The 19267-nt window shown below is 43.4% G+C and overlaps 1 protein-coding gene and 1 pseudogene across 2 annotated transcripts in view; both read left to right on the top strand.

Moving 5' to 3' along the window:
- Window positions 1–8228, top strand: part of Usp31 (ubiquitin specific peptidase 31) — a 54473-nt gene extending 46245 nt beyond the window's left edge. For both annotated transcript variants that reach the window (XM_036191066.1, XM_036191059.1), the window contains one exon: window positions 417–8228. In XM_036191066.1, the coding sequence (XP_036046959.1) occupies window positions 417–1996 (1580 nt within the window). In that variant the 3' untranslated portion in view covers window positions 1997–8228. The remainder of the gene's footprint in view (window positions 1–416) is intronic.
- Window positions 8229–17376: 9148 nt separating this feature from the next.
- Window positions 17377–17444, top strand: LOC118576846 (annotated as a pseudogene).
- Window positions 17445–19267: the final 1823 nt, after the last annotated feature.

Here is a 19267-nt window from a genome sequence, read left to right as displayed (position 1 = left end):
CTATAGCCTGAGGCCACATATGGATGGCTGGTTTTCCCATCGATTCTGGAACATAGCCATCAGTGCTTAATTGTGTGCCACCTGTGGCTACTTTTACGGTAAGGTCACAGAGCTAAGCAATTGCCTGAACAGACTGACTAGGTCTTTTCAGAAAGTGTGCTGACCCTGATGTAGGATGAAGTAGGTGGAGAACATTTTGCTGACTTCAGAGTTAGCATGACCCTATTTTGTGGAAAGGGGACTGGTCTTTAAAGGGTTGAAAGCACACAGCTATCCTTGACTCTAGCAAAAAGGCCAGTTTTGAAGGTCATGGTCCCGTTGTTCACCAGGCTTGCCCTTGCTCTCTGTTGAGTGTCTTAAGGTGTTACTAAGTATTTTTGTTGGTTTAGCCTGACAGAATTTTCTCTGCTGTGCAGGAGGCTTTTCTACTCGACCATTCGTGAGAAGTGTGCAGCGTCAAAGCCTGTCATCCAGATCTTCTGTCACCAGCCCCTTGGCGGTCAATGAAAATTGCATGCGGCCTTCTTGGTCCCTGTCTGCCAAGCTACAGATGCGCTCCAGTTCTCCTTCCCGCTTCTCAGGGGACTCCCCGATCCATGGATCTGCCTCCACCCTTGAAAGGATTGGGGAAGCAGGTGATGACAAAGTCTCCATTTCTTGCTTTGGTAGTCTACGGAACCTTTCTGGTAGCCACCAGGAACCAAGTGACAGTCACAATAGACGAGAGCACAAGGCTGTGGGCCGGGCCCCACTGGCTGTCATGGAAGGTGTGTTCAAAGATGAGTCAGATTCTCGAAAATTGAACTCCAGTGTGGTAGACACACCAAACAAAAATCTAGCACAAGGGGATTGCTTACCCCCCATCTCTGATCCTTTTGATAATAATAACCAGATTGCTTATGTGGATCAGAGTGATTCTGTTGACAGCTCTCCAGTCAAAGAGGTGAAACCTCCAAGCCACCCAGACTCCCTCACGAAGAAGCCAGAGAGCACAACCAAGAGATCCCCTAGTTCCAAAGGTACTTTGGAGCCAGAGAAGAGTGTGCGGAAGGGGAGGCCAGCCTTGGCCAGCCAGGAATCTTCTCTTTCAAGTCCATCCCCTTCATCACCTGTTCCTGTGAAGGTTTCCATGAAACCTGCCCGCTGTCGGAGCAAAGCAGATTCCTCCAGGGCCAGTGGAAGGCATTCATCCCCTGCCTCTACCCAACCCAAAAAAGAATCGTCCCCCAGGTCCCAGGAATCCATGTCATCTCCTTCACCACAGAAGCAGAAGTCTGCTTCTGCCTTCACTTATTCCTCTTCCTCTATATCTGCCAAAAAAGCCCCAGGCCCTGCCACCAGGGGCTCCTACCCTTCTGGGAAGAGCAGGACTTCTGACCGGAGCTTGAGTAGAGAGGGTTCCAGGCAAAGCTTAGGTTCTGACAGAGCCAGTGTCACCTCCACCTCCACCTCCACCTCCAAACCCAGTTCCCCTCGGGTGAATCAGGCCAGAGCAGGGGACAGCAGAGTTGATGGCAAACACGTTCGGAGCTCCTCCATGGCCAGCCTGCGCTCACCGAGCACAAGTGTGCGCTCTGGGTTGAAGAGGGACAGCAAGTCTGAAGATAAGGGACTGTCCTTCTTTAAGTCAGCCTTGAGACAGAAAGAAACCCGGCGGTCCACTGATCTTGGCAAGACAACCTTGCTGTCCAAAAAGGCTGGTGGGAGCTCTGTCAAGTCTGTCAGTAAGAATACCACAGATGACAAGGCAGAGAAAGGCCATCAGCCCCCAGGCTCACAGCAGCCAAACACAAATGCAGTTGGAAAAGAACAGCTTGTCTCCAAGGACCCTGCTTCTGCTAAACATTCCTTGCTATCTGCTCGCAGATCCAAGTCTTCCCAGCTAGATTCCGGAGTTCCCTTATCTCCCAGTAGCAGGCTGGCCACCGAGAAAGGCTCCAAAAAGCTATCTTCTAGCATGCAAACCTCTGCACGGCCTTCTCAAAAACCTCAGTGATCTTCTGCAATCCAGGTGTTTTATCTGTACAGATGTTTATTTATTTAGAACTCCTCCCTTCCCACCAAAGCTCTCTATGCTTTTATTTTGTATTTTTTTTTTGGGGGGGGGGTCATGTGCCTGACTGTGTGAGAGAGTATGAGTGTGTGTGTGTGTGTGTGTGTAATTCAAATTGTTAAAAGTGTCGCCTTATTCTGCCATTGAACCAAATAACAGCCATAGGCAAAGCATTGATACCAAGCTAACTGGAATAACTGTAGAAAATAATCTGGATAGTCCCTTTAGCAATTGTACCTATTTCTTTCTAGAGAACTCTAAGACATTTACTGGACACTAGGGTTTGGAAACCTGTGAACTAATTAAGCCAGCAGTGTGTAGACAGACGAACTTTTGACTTGGGTTTCATCTGAGCAGAATTTATCTTCATGTAGATTGTTGAGTGGCATCAGGAGCTTAAAAAACAAACAAAAACTGTGACGCTAACAGCAAAATAAACTGAGGGAAAACTTGCTTTCTGTGCTTGGGCCCATCTACCAGTCTTTGTAAGGGCAGTATCTTAACACTAATGTTTCTCAGGTATACATACTCAGCTAGTATAGGATGGATGTACATTACTAATACATGGGTTCAGGAGGAAGGTGACATGCGGGGAGGTAGGGACTGTGTCCTTTCTCCTACTGCTACAGGTAGAGGGTTCAGAGGTAGACATAAAATCTTTTGCTACCTTCCTATCTGCAGTAATATGCATACCCTAGACTGTCTTGACTCCTTGGATATGTTCTAAGATCTGGCAAAGTTTGGATAGTCGGAAATCCAGTCACTAATATTTTTTTTTCATTCTAAATTTGCTGGGTAAGGCCATTGGAATTTTAAACTGAAGCAGAACAGTTAATGCCTTTGAAAGGTAACCAGAAAACAATTTTATTCCAAGCTGGAAGCCTGAGTTGATACCATTTTTCTTCCCTGATGTTGCTTTTTTCTGTTAGAAGTTGAGGATCTCATACTGCCCCTTGTGTGCATGCTTACTGCCCTGTCTTGTTGCTTGGGAAAGAAAGAAGTTGCCTCTTGCTGAGAGCCACTGACGGTGTGTTGACGTGAGGTGCGACAAAGCATTGCACGTGCACTTTGGATCCCACCTGTCAATCTTCCTTTTGACTGCTTTTCAGTAATGTTTTTAAGTCTACTCTGTTCTGGAGAGTTCATCTCAGACCAAGAACGCAAGCAAAGTCTGGCATATGTTCCCTCTGGCATGTAGTTGCAAATTACATTATTGTATGTGAAAAGGGGAACCTCACTGAATTCTCACAGGTAAAACAGTTTTCCAAGCTTTGTGGAAATCACTTTCCAGCCCAGTTTTTTAGTATCCTTTTTTTTTTTTCCCCTAGCATCAAGTGAATCATGGTCTTGACTCTTGGAATAGCGTTTGTCACTTTGTCATTAAGAATAGCATGTCAAGTTTATGTGTCACTGAGTACTGAGGCCCATGGTTCCCAGGCCCATACAGACTCCTTTTCAGTATTTCTGTGAGGCGACTGCAGTGCATATGAGCATGCAGTTCAGATTTCTGCACTGTCCTGGCTTTGTTTTTTGTTTTTTTCATGAATACCTCCTGGGAAGTATTTCCAGTAGATTACTTAAGTTTATTTTGCTGCTAATGTGGACATTAGCTGGTAGCTTGCAGGGTGAGGGTGCCTGGGATTTTCAGCCCTTGTGTTATTTGAGGCTTACAGGAGTACAGCCTTGTGCACTTTATCACAGTGCTCCATGTAATCCAGTGTGTGTGAGCCAGTGCCCGCTGCACTCAGACCCGTACTGGCTGCTTCTGTGTCCCCCCTGGGTGGCTTCCCAAAGCATTGAGGCTCTCTGGCCTGCCTTGGTGTGACCGAGCTGACAGCTGCCTTTGCATGTCATCATTGTTCACCGGCACAAGGTCAGCCCCATCAGTGTTTAGCCACCAGTCTTGTTTCTTTATCTGGAAAAGCACTAAACGTGAGGCCGTCAGTATCAGGAACTGAGTGCTTGTGTGATGTGAGCCTCTGAAATGGTCTTAGAATTAGAGTGTGATAAGACAAAGGATTTTAATAACAAGCTGTTTTGCCATAATTAAGATGAATAGAAACTAGTTTAATTTTCACATACTTAATAGTTTTATTCTTGAATGCAGTAGGAATGGATCCTCCCTCCCACATGTATCATGTTTTCTTTAAAAAAAAAAAAAAAAGATCCCTACAAGTCTCTTTACTTTTCCATGGGATCTAGAAATACAGTTTCTATAATATAATAAAATTGAAAAGCTAAACATGGAGTTTAGTCCTTATTTCATATTTAATTTACTAGAAAAAAAGTCAGGACATATGTCATTGTCTAGGCTATGAAGCTGTCATGCTTGTGAGGTTGGGAAACAATGAACTCTAATTCCTGACTTAGGGTGACAGGGTGTGTTTAAGACCCAGGAAAGGCTGCTTTGAAGGCATTGTCTGAAGTGAAATAGCTTACCCGAGTGTTGTTACTTGGTTTGTTCAGTTCTGTGGCAGGGTTAAGGACTTGGTTATTACAGTCTTTTCCCAATGATCTGGATACAGTGAACATATGTGTGCTTTGGGGTCAAAATCTCCTGCTCAGATGGTAGGCCTGAGTTTCTGCTTGGCAACCCACGGAGCCTGGTTAGGGCAGTCATTCCCAGCAGGCACACAGCACCAACCAACAGAGTGATGCAATAGTAATTTTTTTAGTGTTAAATAAAACCCCTTTTTATCCTTGCTCTCTTTTCCTGTAAACATCCTGTGCATGCGGCTACAGCATTCCTTAAGTCAGCCTTCCACTTTGCCTTCATGTCTCTTTAGATGATGCTCTTGTCACTTAAGACCCTTGCCAACCCCTTTTGTATTTTCTTATGCCTGAGAGTAAGTAGTGCCATGGCAGACCAATAGAGCAATGTGGTATATCTGTGCTGTGCCACAATTGTGCAGAGATCTGAGGTTGACTTGAACACATGTAATCCTTAATTAATCATTCATTCAATTCATTTGGGCCTGCTTTGCATACAGAGGTAAACAGAAAGCTTCAGCAGTCTGCTATAGTTGAGGAGTCCTGGGAGACACCAGAGCAAACAGGGCCTGCCATGGAATGATAGTCTTCAGCAGAAACACCCAAATGGATTCTGGTCGGCTAAGGCCTGAGGTTCTCTTGCGTTTTTGTCTGGAAACCAAAAGTGTCCTTGTTTATCTCTGGAGACATTGTGGTCTTCTGGCCACTGGTTCAGACTGAGCTGTCTACTGTGTAGAGGTAAAATCTAGTACCTAGTCACGCTGCATTAGAATGAGCCCTCTGTTTGTATGAGGTGGAATGGAGATTGTTGAGGGATGGGATGCATTGTCACCCTCTAACTATAATAAAACAAATGGAAGTGGGTTGTCAAGGGAGCAGTAGTAGCAGCTTAAAGGAATATGGATTAAAGAGTTGTAAACAAAGCTCACTTCTAATAAACCCTCTTTAAGTAGATGGACACATGGCATCACATTTCATTTTGATAGATTACTAAATAGCTGAAGTTACAGTTTTCTGTGTAGATTGCCATTGAATACAAAGGTAATTAGTGTTCTGGGTTGGACTTTTGAACTAGAATGAAAATTAGAAGCACAGTTTCAATAAAACACAGTTTGGAGGTACATTGATACTTACATTTGGGAGCTGAGAAGGGCACAATTTGCTGACATACCAGTGCCTAACATAAAAACAATTTAGCTGCTAGTATGCAGGCTGCTCTTGCTTGAATTTTATAAAAGGTTCATTGCTGTTCAACTGACTGCACCTTTTAGGTGGGACATAATGCTTTTATTTCAGTCAATGCTCGGTGTCCCGTGCTGCCTTTTGATCAGACCCCAAATTGGTTTTTTTTTTTTTTTTTGTAGCTGCCTTTTGAGCATGACCGATCATTTTACCCCCAAGTAAAGAAAGCAATTTTGCATGCCCCCCCCCCATTTACCCCAGAAAGCATGCTCATACTACCTATGCAAGCAACTGATTAAAAAGTATACAGAGACTACACTAAACATTGAGTTTTAAAAAAGAAAAAGAGACAACTCAGATTCTGGAGCTCTATTTTTGAATTTGTAATTTTTAAAATGTGGCTTAATCATCAGTGTAGGTGAGCATGAATGTGAATTTTAGGTTGCTTTGCGTATATTTCTCTGCCAATCTTTTTGATCATTGGTGAGATTGTGTATAAAATAGTATTTTGCAAGCAGGAGTGGATTGGATATGTTGAACATACACTGGTGTATATATTGTATTTAGCCTGAAGACTTTCCTAAAGTATTTTGTTCTAAGAAATAACCTGCCATTTTCTATAGATTTTAATTTTTTATATCTTCTAGTGTCCTTCATCACAAGGAGAGATGTGGCTTCACATAGTGCTAACAATTTTTAAATGCTTTTGTAGAGACTTGGAGCTGTTTAGGAAGGCTCTGGGTCTTCCCACCCACTGGTCTCAGTAAGATTAAGGATGTGGAATATGTGATAGTGTTGTACAGTGGATTCAGGTCTAGATCCATCTCTCATTCATTTAAAACCATTGCTTCCTATGGAGCATGGACAGGGACAATAGGCTCATAGTGTATGTGAAAGGTGTCTTCAAATCTCATACATACACTATCCCCAGGCCTCTTCTGGATGATTCACCTGAGGTCACTAGGATCATCAAGGGACTTGGAATGTCTGGGCCTCTCCCAGGCTTTTAATGCCAGTTAGCACTGGTTGGGTCCTGTGATTTTCTCTCCTAGTTGCAGTAGAATTGAGAAGGATATGGTACACCATATTTTGCCAACAGTTTATGGCAAGACTCATCACTGCCATGCAAAGTACTCAGGAGGAATTCTAGAGTTGTTGGACAAGAGAATTAAAAGAAGGTGTCAATTCCCTGCTTGAAATTCAGGGGACAGGGGCTTTCTGACTTCAAGGCCTAATTTGGACCTGTGGAGCATTTTATGGGTGGTATGTCACTTGCCATTCTGGGGATGATCTTGGTGACAGGCACAGTGCCCGAAGGGGTCCAAATTCATTCCCAGAGCCTCTCTCCAGATTCTGCTGTGTGGCTGAGACCCATGCAGGAGGACAAGTCACTCCAAGTTTGAAAATGTGTCAGAAGACAGTAGAAAGCGACCTGTCTAGCCTTGCAAACCCTCTCTGCTTTTGACAGCACAGTTGCAAACCACAGGCTTCACTGGGCCTCCTGCTCAGATTGCATTCCACCCTAGGTCTTTCCTACTCAGAATGTAGCTTTAGGAGTCCCTTTCAGTTGAAAAACAAACGTGAAACATTTTATTTGAATTATTTTGGAGCTCTCATTGCTATTTGTTCATGTAATTTAAAAAAATCAATACTTGTCCAGGAATTTGGCAGTATATGTTACCTGCAGAAGCACATGACGTTTGGTTTTAATCCGTGGTGAGCTAGGTGCACTATACCATCTTCAAAATAATCTACTGTGCTGTGTGGTCTCATCCCATTGAGCATCAGGCTGCCTACAAAAAGAGACAGTTTATGTGACATGGTCCATATTTTAAGGAGTAAGGATATTAGGAAAAATCAGCTGGAACAGCTTTGGCACAGCCTCCCAGAGTCAAGCTCTCTGCTGCTGTGAACATGCAGCATGAACTTTCCTAGGTGCTATTCCAGACTAGGGGGCTGTGTTTCTGCCCTTGTGGCTCTGTCGGTCTTTCCTGTGGACATTTATGTCCTGTGTAGGTCTGCACACCGACTGTGCCTCTCACCACTGGTTAAAAATGAATTCAGGCCCCATTACCAAAATGGTTTCTTGATTCTTTTATGTATTTACAGCGGCGTTTATTTCTCTGGTTGTCTTAAAAGCTGCATGTCATATCACTGTACACAAAATGCTTTGGTGTCGTTCATGAGCCAGTAGTGAGCTCTGTATAAATTTTCAGTAAAAGGTTGGCAGAGTATCTTTCCTGCAGGCTGGAAGGAAATGTTCCCTACATTTTAAATTATTTTAGGCCAAGTGCATGAGGTGTGTCACTGCCTTCTGTTATTTATTTGTATATTTTATTATTCCAGGTGTATGCACTTTTAAGAAGCAGAATTTATATTTTTATGTTTAAAACATTTTATTTCTGAGACAGCAGTTGGTTATATAGTATACAATTGGAATTAAGAGAAAACTGGAAAATGTAACAAAACATAATAAATTTATTACATGATGCCTTCTTCAAGACATACTTCTCTTTTTCTCCCCCTTGCCAAACCATTTTTTTTTTTTTTTTAATGTTGACTAGTATTTGTACTGCATCGATTTGTACAACAAAATACTTTAAAATTGCGGCGTTTCAGGTAAAAACATCAAGTTATAGGATACACTACCATGCAGTCTGGCCAACTCCCTGTGCAATTACTATGTAAAGAGATCCCATACATACTTACTCAGTGTTCCCAGTCATCGATTATATGAGAGATAAGATACTGCTTGTCCTGAGCTACATAGCCAGGCAAGAAAGTTCACATTCTGCCTCACTTCCTGCAGATTTTCTTCATTGTTCCTCGTTGGTTTGGAGGAAATTGTAGCATAAAAAGTATTCTTTCCTCAGCCTTCTCTCACCCTTATACACATAGCACCTGCTTTATTTTTTATTTTTTGTGTATGAGTGTTTTGCTTGCATGTGTGCAAGTGCACCACTTGTGCCTGTGCCTAGTGCCTAGGGGAGGCTAGAAAATGGTTTTTGGATACCCTGGAGTTGCTAATGACTGTGGTTCACTGTGTGGCTGCTGGGAACTCCACCCAAGTCCTCTGGAAGAGTAGCCAGTGCTCTTAACCACTGAGCATCTCTCTAGCCTCTCAGTACCTGGCTTTTAATCATCTCCTGAGTTTGTTTGGTTGGTTTTTTGTTTTCTAGCTGTCTTGCCCACAAAGACTCTCTAGTGGGGTGTCGTACCACTGATGACCACTTGGGGGCAATAGAGCTCAGCATTAGCCAGTGTATTTTAAAAGTCCGGCTTACCCAGTTTTTAACTTCTCGTCTGAGGGTGGCAATGCCTAGGATGATGGAGATCAACACCTCTGAGCAGACCTTCCTCATCTTGTAAACAGTCCAGCTGGCCTTTTCTCCCAGAGAAGTGAATGCCATGGAAGCAGGGCCTGCAGGATTGGGGCAGACCACATGCTAGGACCATCCAAGACAGCACTCAACCCCTTCCGACTGAGAGTGGTAAACTTCCCTTTAGCTTAACCACTGCACTCTGTTTACTAAAGCGGTTCCATTATGCACGCAAATGTTCACATATCACAAAATATATAGATTTAATATCTGCACAAATATTTAAAGACCGCTTTGTCTCCACTGAATTTGGAGGATGATTTTCAAATACTTGAATGCTCAGTGTCTGCAAGCACACTTTAGCCTCTGAAGTCTTCCTGAAGAAAGCAAAGGTATGGCAAAGCGACTTGACCTGGTCCATTTGTCCTGTGTAGTAAAGCCCCATAAGAGATTTGTGGCCTAAGCCAGCAGAAAGTGGCTGAAAAACCTGTCACCCCAAGTCTGTGCCCCTTCCGGGGGGGGGGGGGGGGTTCCAGGCTTCAGCAGATGTTTGGTTCTTGCCTGTGGCTCTCCACCTTTTTAGGCATCTCCTGTGGGTTGTCCAGGACTTTGATCTGGTGGGTAGGTCTACCTCATGCAGAGCCCTTTGGGATTCTGTCTTAAGATTGTGGCTCACCATCATGCTTTCCTCTCCCTGTCAACATTCACTACACAGGGAGAACAAGGGGTCTCCTCTCAGCGACAAATTTTCCATATGTACTCTAGTGGACATCACTCTGGTATATTTATTTACCTTATTATTTTGTGTGTATGAATATTTTGCCTACACATATGTTTGTGCACCATGTGCCTGCCTGGTGCCCACTGAGATAGGAAGATCCCCTTGGACCTGGAGTTCCAGATGGTTGTGAGCCACCGTGTGAGTCTGAAAATTGAAGCTGGTCCTCTGCAAGAGCAAGTGCCCTCAACCTTAGCACCAACGCTCCAGCCTTCCCATTTCTCCTGCATTGAAGGTCATTTGAGACTTCAATATTTAGTTAAGACCAGGCATGTGGTATTTCTTAGGTTTCCCCTTTGTTTATGAAAAAATCCATAGAGACAGATCCACTTTTCAGTTCCTGTAGTAGGCCTCAAGACATTGGGTATACAGAATGCAGATGGGTCTCAACAGTCTGGTTTATTCAAGGTCACATGGGGGGAAGATGACACTTTTCTATCATTCCAAGGCAGAGTCCAGGTCTCTTCTTGTAGCATTATCTCTGTGGCCCAGCACTAGGATATAGTCACGGGGTCAAAGTAATGAATGCCATGTTTCAGCACCATCCTCCATGCTGTTCCTCAAGGCATTCTGCCGACTGTCTTTGGGACACCTAGAGGGTCCATTTCCTCACCCTCACATCATCTCCCAAATAGGACCTTGCTTCAGAGCCCTCCTGGACCACCCTCTCAGACTTGCAGTCCATGATACAATCTACCTCCACTGTCTCTTATGTTCTGTGTGTCACTCAATCATCTGGCCATGCATGTTTGAGGGAGATGCCTGCTCCATTTGCTTACTCTTTTTCCTCTTAAAGGAGGGCACCTGGTGGTGAGTCCCTGAACTACTGGACTAACTGACTTGTGTGAGTGAACCTTCCTGTCTCAGGAGTGCAGTTATGAAGGTTAAAGGGGAATGATGCTTTCTAAGCCTGTCCCACTATACTGGACATAGAAAAAGGTTCAGTGAGTGGTTGCTGTCATTGTAACCATAGCGACAGAAGAGGGGCTAACCCTGGAGGCCTTGCAGGATAGCTCTCATTCAACCCAAGGGAAACTACTTTGTAGAGGCCCCAGGAGGCCCTTCCTGGCTTGTAGGGCAAAAAGCAGTGGGAGGAGGGAGGAGTGACCATCTAAAGGGACCTCATATGACCTAATGCTACCTTTGTTCCAAAGTAAATGACAATCAGGAACAGTTTAATTTGGGGGAAGAGATGAGAGATTCAGGGGAGATTTGTGCCATTGCACAGTCACCATGACAACAATGTGGTACCTGAGAAGTGAGTTAGGAGCTTGCTGCAGGAGTCTAGGTGCAGGCTGCAGGAGGGGTGCCCTACAGTGGTGGGGGTGCAGGAGGGTAGGGAGGAACTGTACAGAGGAGGCTGGCTTCTGTGCCTGAGCCCTGCGGCTGTGACTTAAGGGTTGGACACTCAGGACAAGTTACTCAACTTCTCTGTGCCTGGGAGTCTTCCCCTGTGGAGTGTAGATTGTCATGTCTACATGAGGAGGTATTTGGTTAATGGGGTGTTGTATACGTTTACACTTAACTACTAGTGTATTTGGTTTTATCTGTTATCTTACTGTTTCTTTGATGTTTTTATCACCAGCTTTACTTTTTAATTGTTTGGTTTTTATAAGTGGCTTCATTGCCTTCTACCTCCCTTCCACCCTTCCATCTTCTATACCATGTGCTTTAGCTCTCTTTTCTTACGCTTTTAAAACTCCAAGCATTTGTGTATGTATAGATGTGTTTGTGTGTGTTCATGTGCCACTGTACGTGTGCATGTGGTTGGACATGTGTGTGCTTGTCTGAGGGGGCCAGAGGTTGTTGTTGGGTAGCCTTCCCAGTTGCTCTCCACCTTGTTTTTTGACAGTCTCTTACTGGTTTCGCTAGGTTAGCTGTCCACCAAGCTCTAGGGACCTTTCTGTCTCTGGCTTTCCAATGCTGGGGTTCCAGATGTGCCCCCACCCCGCTTGGGTTTTCACTTGGATGCTGCAGATACAAACAGGTCCTCTGGTTTGCACTGCAGATAGTTCAGCTGGCCCTGTTCTTACTGTGCCCCAAACTGGCCTCCTACTCCAAACCTCCTTTGACTTCAGCTGGCATTTCATTACTAAAGGCAGGTTCTCACCATGTACTTCATGCTGACTTCCAACTCACACTGCACCCCAAATGCTGAGATGACAAGCGTGTGCTGGCTGTCAGCATTGTGATGTACACTTAGGAGAGCCTGAGAAACGATACGTTAGTATTTTTCACCCCTCAGGGCCTCAGAGCACTTTCACTCTCTTGCCCTTTCTGACCATTTGCTAGTCTACTTCTGTTTGCCTTCAACAGAACTAACATGACAGAGTCAGTCTTCGCTTAGGTTATCAGGACATTTGCTTCCATTGCTCTTTGGCAGTTCACCCTGGGGTTGGTTTCTGCCTGAAGAATTCCTGTCAGGATTTTAAGCCTGTGTTAATGGTGCATTCTCTCAGTTCTTATTTGGTTAGAAATGTCTTTATATTTTTAAAGAGGAAATCATTTGTGTTTATTGATCCATGTATGTTTTTTCATTAAAAGACAGTTAACCTTTTGACTGAGGGGTATCTGCTTTAGGCATGACAAAGAACCAAACAGTAGCAATAATCTTCTATTTCCTAATTGAAAACATCTCTATATTAAAAAGAAGAGAGAAAGAAAGAGAGAGAGGGAGAGAGAAAGAAAGGAAAGAAAGAAAGAAACCAGAGATAAAAATCTTTATTCTGGGAAGTAAATACTTCAGTCTCAGTGGAAGGGTGTGTGACTAGCATGCTCAAGGCTCTAAGTTCCACCCCCAGCACCAAAAAATTAAAACAACAACAACAACAACAAAAAACCCAAAAAACATTTAGTTGAATGCATCTCCCGATTACTGATGTGTTCTGGCTAAATTTTATGTCAACTTAACACAAGCTTCATTTTGGAAAAGAGAATCTCAATTGAGAAAATATACTTCTGCCATATTGGCCTGTAAGCAAGTCTGAGGATCATTTTCTTAATTAGTGATTGATTCCCTAGGGCCAAGCTCATTGTGGGTGATGCAACCCCCTGGGCAGGTGGTCCTGGGTTGTATAAGAAAGCAGGCTGAGCAAGCCAATAAGGATCGCTCTTCCATGGCCTCTGCATCAGCTCTTGCCTCCAGGTTCCTGCTTTGAGTTCCTACCATGATTTTCCTGGGCTGTAAGATAAAATAAACTCTTAACTCCTCAAGTTCCTTCGGTCATGGTGTTTTATCAGAGCAGTAGACACACTAGACAGCATTGTCTTCAACAGAACCATCTCTGCTTACCCCAGCCCTCTCCTTGTTGGCCCACAGGCACCCTCCCCTCCCATCCTGGCCATCATCCCCAGAGTATGACTTACCTTCCTCTCTTCTCAGCACACTAGACTCAGCACTTTTCTGCATGCTTATCTGCTGTCCTCTTCCTCTGTGTGCCTGGTTTATAGCTGTGTATTGTTCGGGTTCCAGCCCCCTTCCCAGTGTATAGAGGGTGGGACTCCCAGATTTTCGGGTGTGAGGCAAAAGCTACCACCAAGCTACATCCCCACCCTGCTTTTAGCTTTGAAGGGGATTGTCCCTGGGTGTGGAACTCTGGGTTGGAGATGATGTTCTTAGATATCCATGAGTGTCTTTCCTTGGTGAGTCTGTGATCAGTCTTATTGCTTGGACATTATGGGGTGGGGTGCTTCTTCCTGGACTCTTTGAAGGGGTTCATTGTCCATCAGCTTCCTTCTGATGGACAAAGGTGTGGGTTTCTTGTTTTTTATTCCCCATAACAAGAATCTGACTTGGAAGCACCATTTGTGGCTTTAAGTATTGCTTCTGACACGTGTTTGTCTTCTAGGACTCCAGCTTCATGTGACTTAGACTTGTCATTGAGTCTCAAATGTCTCTTGCTTCCTTCCTGGGAAGTTTGTTTATCCTTTTAAAAATCTTCATTCTTTATTCTGGATATTTCCAGCAGAATGAGTCTTCTCTAGCTGGGTTTGATCTTTCCAGGTAAATGAAGAAGCATCCTATTAAATGGGAGCTTCACATGAGCAGTGGATATGTTTTAGAATGTCTAAAATTTTGAATGGGGCATATTTATACCAAGCTTCTGTTGTCTGTCTGAAATTAAAGTTAAACCGGGCATCCTCTATTTCATTTGCAAAACCTGTCAACCCCTAGCTATGTCCAATTTGCTGTTAAACCTATCTCATTGTGTTTTCAATTTAATTTAGGTGATTGGTTTTTTTTTTTTTTTTTCCAGTTCTAGTTTTTTTCAGTTCCATGGATTGTTTATAGAGTCTAGGTGTCTGGCACTGGTACCCACTTGGCTGTCGGTTTCCATATGTGACATAGTCAGCTGAATGTTTATGTCTGTGACACTGGTATTTAGTCACATGTGCATTTTCTTCTATTATAACCTTTGTCCCACTTCTCAGCATGCTTTCCTTTTTCTCTCATATCATATATTTACTTGGTGGTGGCAGGGACATGCTCCTACATGTTTGGGGTCAGGACAACTTTCACCTGTATGTTCTCTCAGGTCCTTGGGCTTGGTGGCAAGAACTTTACTTACTGAGACATGTTTTTTGATTTGATGCTAAGCAGTGTGTAAGAAAATACCACAGAGGCTCTGGAAGGTGCTGGTGTCTCCCTCCAGGGAAACCTATACCATCCATTCCTGGGCTGGAAGATGGGAACTGATCTGATGGTTAGAAGACTCCACGTACTTCAGGCCATTGACCATAGACTAGACTTTCATTCCATTGGTCCCTTGGCAAGAACGTGTGGAGTACTGCCAAGAGTATCAGTGAGCAAGCCAGAACCCTAACCACAGAATGAACCCTTTCTTAGAGGAAGTTTATCTTCTCGCCACCTCTCTAAGAGACAGACAATTGCTAACAGTTGATTTTACTTGGATCAGCTTCCTGAGGAAATGAGAGTCCAGGTGTTTTAAAAGCATGGATGTCTATACCAAAACACCCCACACACTACTAGACCACAGCCTTTCTGCCTCTGTAAATAACATCCTCCATCCTGACAATCCTGATGCAGCTCTTCCTTGAAATCTCTTCTTTACAGCTAAGCTATGTGTGGGCTCCATCCAGTTCCTCTTCCCTAATTATGTGTTATGTGCCAAGTCTCTCCTCTGTCTCCACCAGTGAACCTATATTCCAGTTGTCGTGGTCTCTGGTCCAAGGTCCTGTGTCGACAGCTACATCTGTCTATTTACCCAACCCTATCTGGCTCAGTCCCTCTCTGATGCTATAACAAAATGCCTTAAGCTGAGTAACTTATAAACACCAGCAATGTTTCACTTCTAGTTCTGGATGTTGGGAAGATCAAGGCATCAGCAGATACAGTGACAAGAACCTGTTTTGTAAGTATTTCCTATCACTTGTCCTTTTGTATAGAAAGGATAAAGAAGCAACATTCCTTTTCCTTTTCTTTTCTTTCTTTCTTTTTTTTTTCTTTTTTGTCTCTTTGACACAGGCATTCTCTGTGTATCCTTCTGTCTTAGAACTCACTCTGTAGACCAGGCTGTCCTTGAACTCACAGAGACCCACTTGCTTCTGCCTCCTGAGTGCTGGGTCTAAAGATGTGCACCACCACCGGCCAGTAGAGCAAGTCACTTGTTATAAGGGCAGTTTTCTTCAATGTTTTAGTTATAAAATATTCAGTGTCTAATAACACTAGTATCTCATTGCTAAGGACTCTCTGTTCATGGGATGGTCACCCTGTAAAGCCCCCCCCCCTTAATACCTTTGCATACAGAACTAGACTTTATCATGAGGGGGCGGGGCAGATAGGGGAGCACCAAGACTCAGATGCTGGAACCCTCTCTTCAGTCCTGATAGAATCTGCCTTTTGCTTCTGGGGCTGAGGCCTTGATGCTTTCTCTGCCAGGACACTATTCTCTCTGATGTTCTCATGGCAAGCTCTTCCTAATCTCAAAAGAGACCTCACGTCCTTGGACCACCAAGCCTCTACTCTGCAGTGTGTTTCAGCTAATTACTGCATTTTAATTGAGAGGACTTTGTGGACTTGGAAATTGTTGCTTTGGAAATTTGATTTCTTTATCAGTGGGATGTAGTTACCACAGACACTGATCATTTGTCCGTCCCCTGGTAAGTGCCATTGCAGAGGTCTTTAACAATAGGTAACTGACTGTCTAACCAGAGAAGGTTCCATTATTTTAGTTTTATGCAGAGGCCCAGAAACAGTAAATAATGGCAAGCCACAGGGACAATGCGTGTTAGATCTGGGCTAGGAGCCAAATCTGAACTGTTTTATTTCAAAGCTTGTGGTTTTATTCATCTGTCACACCAGTACTTGACAAATAGGAAAACGTAGGAACATATACAAGTGTATGTGGTGATATGGTTTCCAGAAGGGGATTCCCTCAAGACTCAAGACAATCCTTTTCTGTGTATTCCCTGAGGTTTTTTTTTTTTTTTAACTACAGCAAATCCAGAAGTTAATGAAGTTTGTACAATTTGGTAACAGAATTTAGAGGGTATTCTTGGGTGTATCTTTTTTTTTTTTTTTTAGGTTTTTGGTTTTTCGAGACAGCATTTCTCTGTGTAGCTTTGTGCCTTTCCTGGAGCTCGTTCTGTAGACCAGGCTAGCCTCGAACTCACAAAAATCCACCTGCTTCTGCCTCCGGAGTGCTGGGATTAAAGGCATGCACCACCACTGCCCAGCTCCCCCCCCCCCCTTCGGTTCTTTTTTTTTTTTTTTAATTTATTTATTTATGAGCATTGGTGTGAAGGTGTCAGATCTCCTGGAACTGGAGTTACAGACAGTTGTGAGCTGCCATGTGGGTGCTGGGAATTGAACTCCAGTCCTCTGGAAGAACAGCCAGTGCTCTTAACTACTGAGCCATCTCTCCAGCCCGGTTCTTTTCTTTCTTCCTTCCTTCCTTCCTTTCTTTCTTTCTTTCTTTCTTTCTTTCTTTCTTTCTTTCTTTCTTTCTTTTTTTTTTTAATAGTAAAGAAACCTTCAGATTTACACAAAAGTTGTAAAAATTATTCAGTGATTTCTCTCCTATCCTTTACTATGCTTCCCCTGGGGGCAGCCTACCCAACCACACTACAAAGGTCAAAGCCAGACATTAACTTTGTTGTAATACAGACTCCAGCTGGATTTCAGCCGTGTACCAGGCAGGCTTTTTGCTTTCAAATGGTACAGATTATTAGTTTTGAATGCTCAACCTTAGCTTAGGCTCATTTCTTGCTAGCTCTTATAACTTAACCTGTTTCTCTTCATCTACATTTTGCCTCGTGCTTTTTACCTTTCTTTCCTTCTGTATATCTTTTTTTTTTTTTTTAAGATTTATTTATTTATTATGTTTACAGTATTCTGCCTGCATGTATGTCTGCAGGCCAGAAGGGGGCACCAGATCTCATTACAGATGGTTGTGAGCCACCATGTGGTTGCTGGGAATTGAACTCAGGACCTTTGGAAGAGCAGCCAGTGCTCTTTTTTTTTTTTAAATGGAGCTGAGGACCGAACCCAGGGCCTTGCGCTTGCTAGGCAAGCGCTCTACCACTGAGCTAAATCCCTAACCCCAGCACATATACTAAAATTGGAACAATACAGAGAAGATTAGCATGGCCCCTGAGCAAGCAGTGCTCTTAACCTCTGAGCCATCCCTACAGCCCCTTCTGTATGTCTTACTTTCACTGCTTCTGTATGGCTGGCTGGCAGCTGCCTGGCTTCTGACCCTGGGCATGTCCCTCTCTTTCTCCCTTCTTCTCTTCTTCCTTGAGAGCCTAGATTTCAACTCCTACTTATCCCCTCTGCCTGCCAGCTCCACCTATTCCTCTCTTGCCTAGATATTGGCCATTCAGCTTTTTATTAGACCAGTTAGGTGCCTTAGGCAGGTAAGGTGAAACAGCAACACATCTTTACATAGTTAAACAAATGCAGCATAAATAAATGTGTTTATCTCTACATCATTAACAAAGGCAACAGAAACAAAAGTAACATACCTTTACACAGTTAAAGTAATATTCTGCAGTATAAACAAATGTAACACATCTTTGCCCAGTTAAAGTAATATTCCACAACACACCTACATGTCTTTTTAAAAAAATTTTGCTGTCAAGGAACCCATCTCTGATACCATGTGTTGTCTTGTGGTTTCTAAATTTTTCATGACCTTGACATTTGAAGTGTCTAAGCCACTTGTACAGGATTTTCTTCAAATTTAGGGCTTGTTTCATATATTCTCATGAACTGATTAAGGTTCTGTATTTTAAGGGGAGAATCCCATAGAAGCAGAGTGCTTTGCTTGGTGCATCTGAAGGCATAGCATGGCATTTATCATGACCATGACCATTTGGTGAGTCCCATTATTATGAAATGGCTAGCTTCTCTTTCATCAGTATTATATAGCTTGACCAAGCAAACATCCCATTTTTCCTCAGATCTTGGATTCATCGATCCATTGTGTGGATCTTGCCTATGATGATTTTTTATTAACATGGCATTATGAAGGGTAAAGGACAGGCTTAAAAGCCTCTCTTCAACCTTGGAATACATGGCCCTAACAGGGATGTTTCTCAGAGCTCAGGGAAATTCACAGAAGAGGAGGTGGAAAGAGCCAGAGGGGATGGAGGACATCAAGAAATGAAGGCCTTCTAGGCACAATGGGGCTGGTGCATGTATGAACTCACAGACACTGAGGCAGCACGCACAGGCCCTGCACAGGTCTGCATGACAAAGGGTCCTAGAGCTGAAGACGTGGACACATGCCCTCTCCCTAACTGAGAAGCTATCTTACAAGTGAAAAATTACTTTTTTTCAGCCAGGCGGTGGTGGTGTGTGCCTTTAATCTCAGCACTTAGGAAGCAGAAACAGGCAGATCTCTGTGAGTTCAAGGCCAGCCTGGTCTACAGAGTGAGTTCCAGGACAGCCAGGGCTGTCACACAGAGAAACCCTGCCTTGAAAACACAAAACAAAAACAAAAACAAAAACAAAAACAAAAACAAAAACAAAAACAAAAAAACAAGAAAGAAAAGAAGAAGAAAAACTAGTTTTCTCCAAAGGAGTCGTCTCACTGGAGAAACACACCACTCTTAAGGGCAGACCCCATGCCCAGCACCAGATGGCCAATATAAGATGAACTCAATGACATCTTTAGAAGTCTTTGTCTCATAATGTTAAGTTAGGGTTTTTTTTTTTTCACACCTTGCAAGTCCTTTGCAAATATTTTATGGCTTCTGGCTTTGTGTTTTTAAGGGATTCCTGTGGGTGCGAACGTGTTTATTTCTGTGTCTATCTGCTTTTCTTGTGCTTTTTCTCTTGTTCTTTTTTGTTTGGTTGCTTTGTCCTATTCTGATTTGTCTTTTTAAAAAATGTATTGTATTGTATTATTATTCTTTAGATGCTTGCTTTTTTGGGAGGGGAGGGGAGGAGGAGGGGGAGGGAAAATATTCTATTAAAAA

The sequence above is a fragment of the Onychomys torridus genome, chromosome 1 (assembly GCF_903995425.1).
Source record: "Onychomys torridus chromosome 1, mOncTor1.1, whole genome shotgun sequence".
Classification (NCBI taxonomy): domain Eukaryota; kingdom Metazoa; phylum Chordata; class Mammalia; order Rodentia; family Cricetidae; genus Onychomys; species Onychomys torridus.
This window is presented reverse-complemented; position numbering and strand designations above follow the sequence as displayed.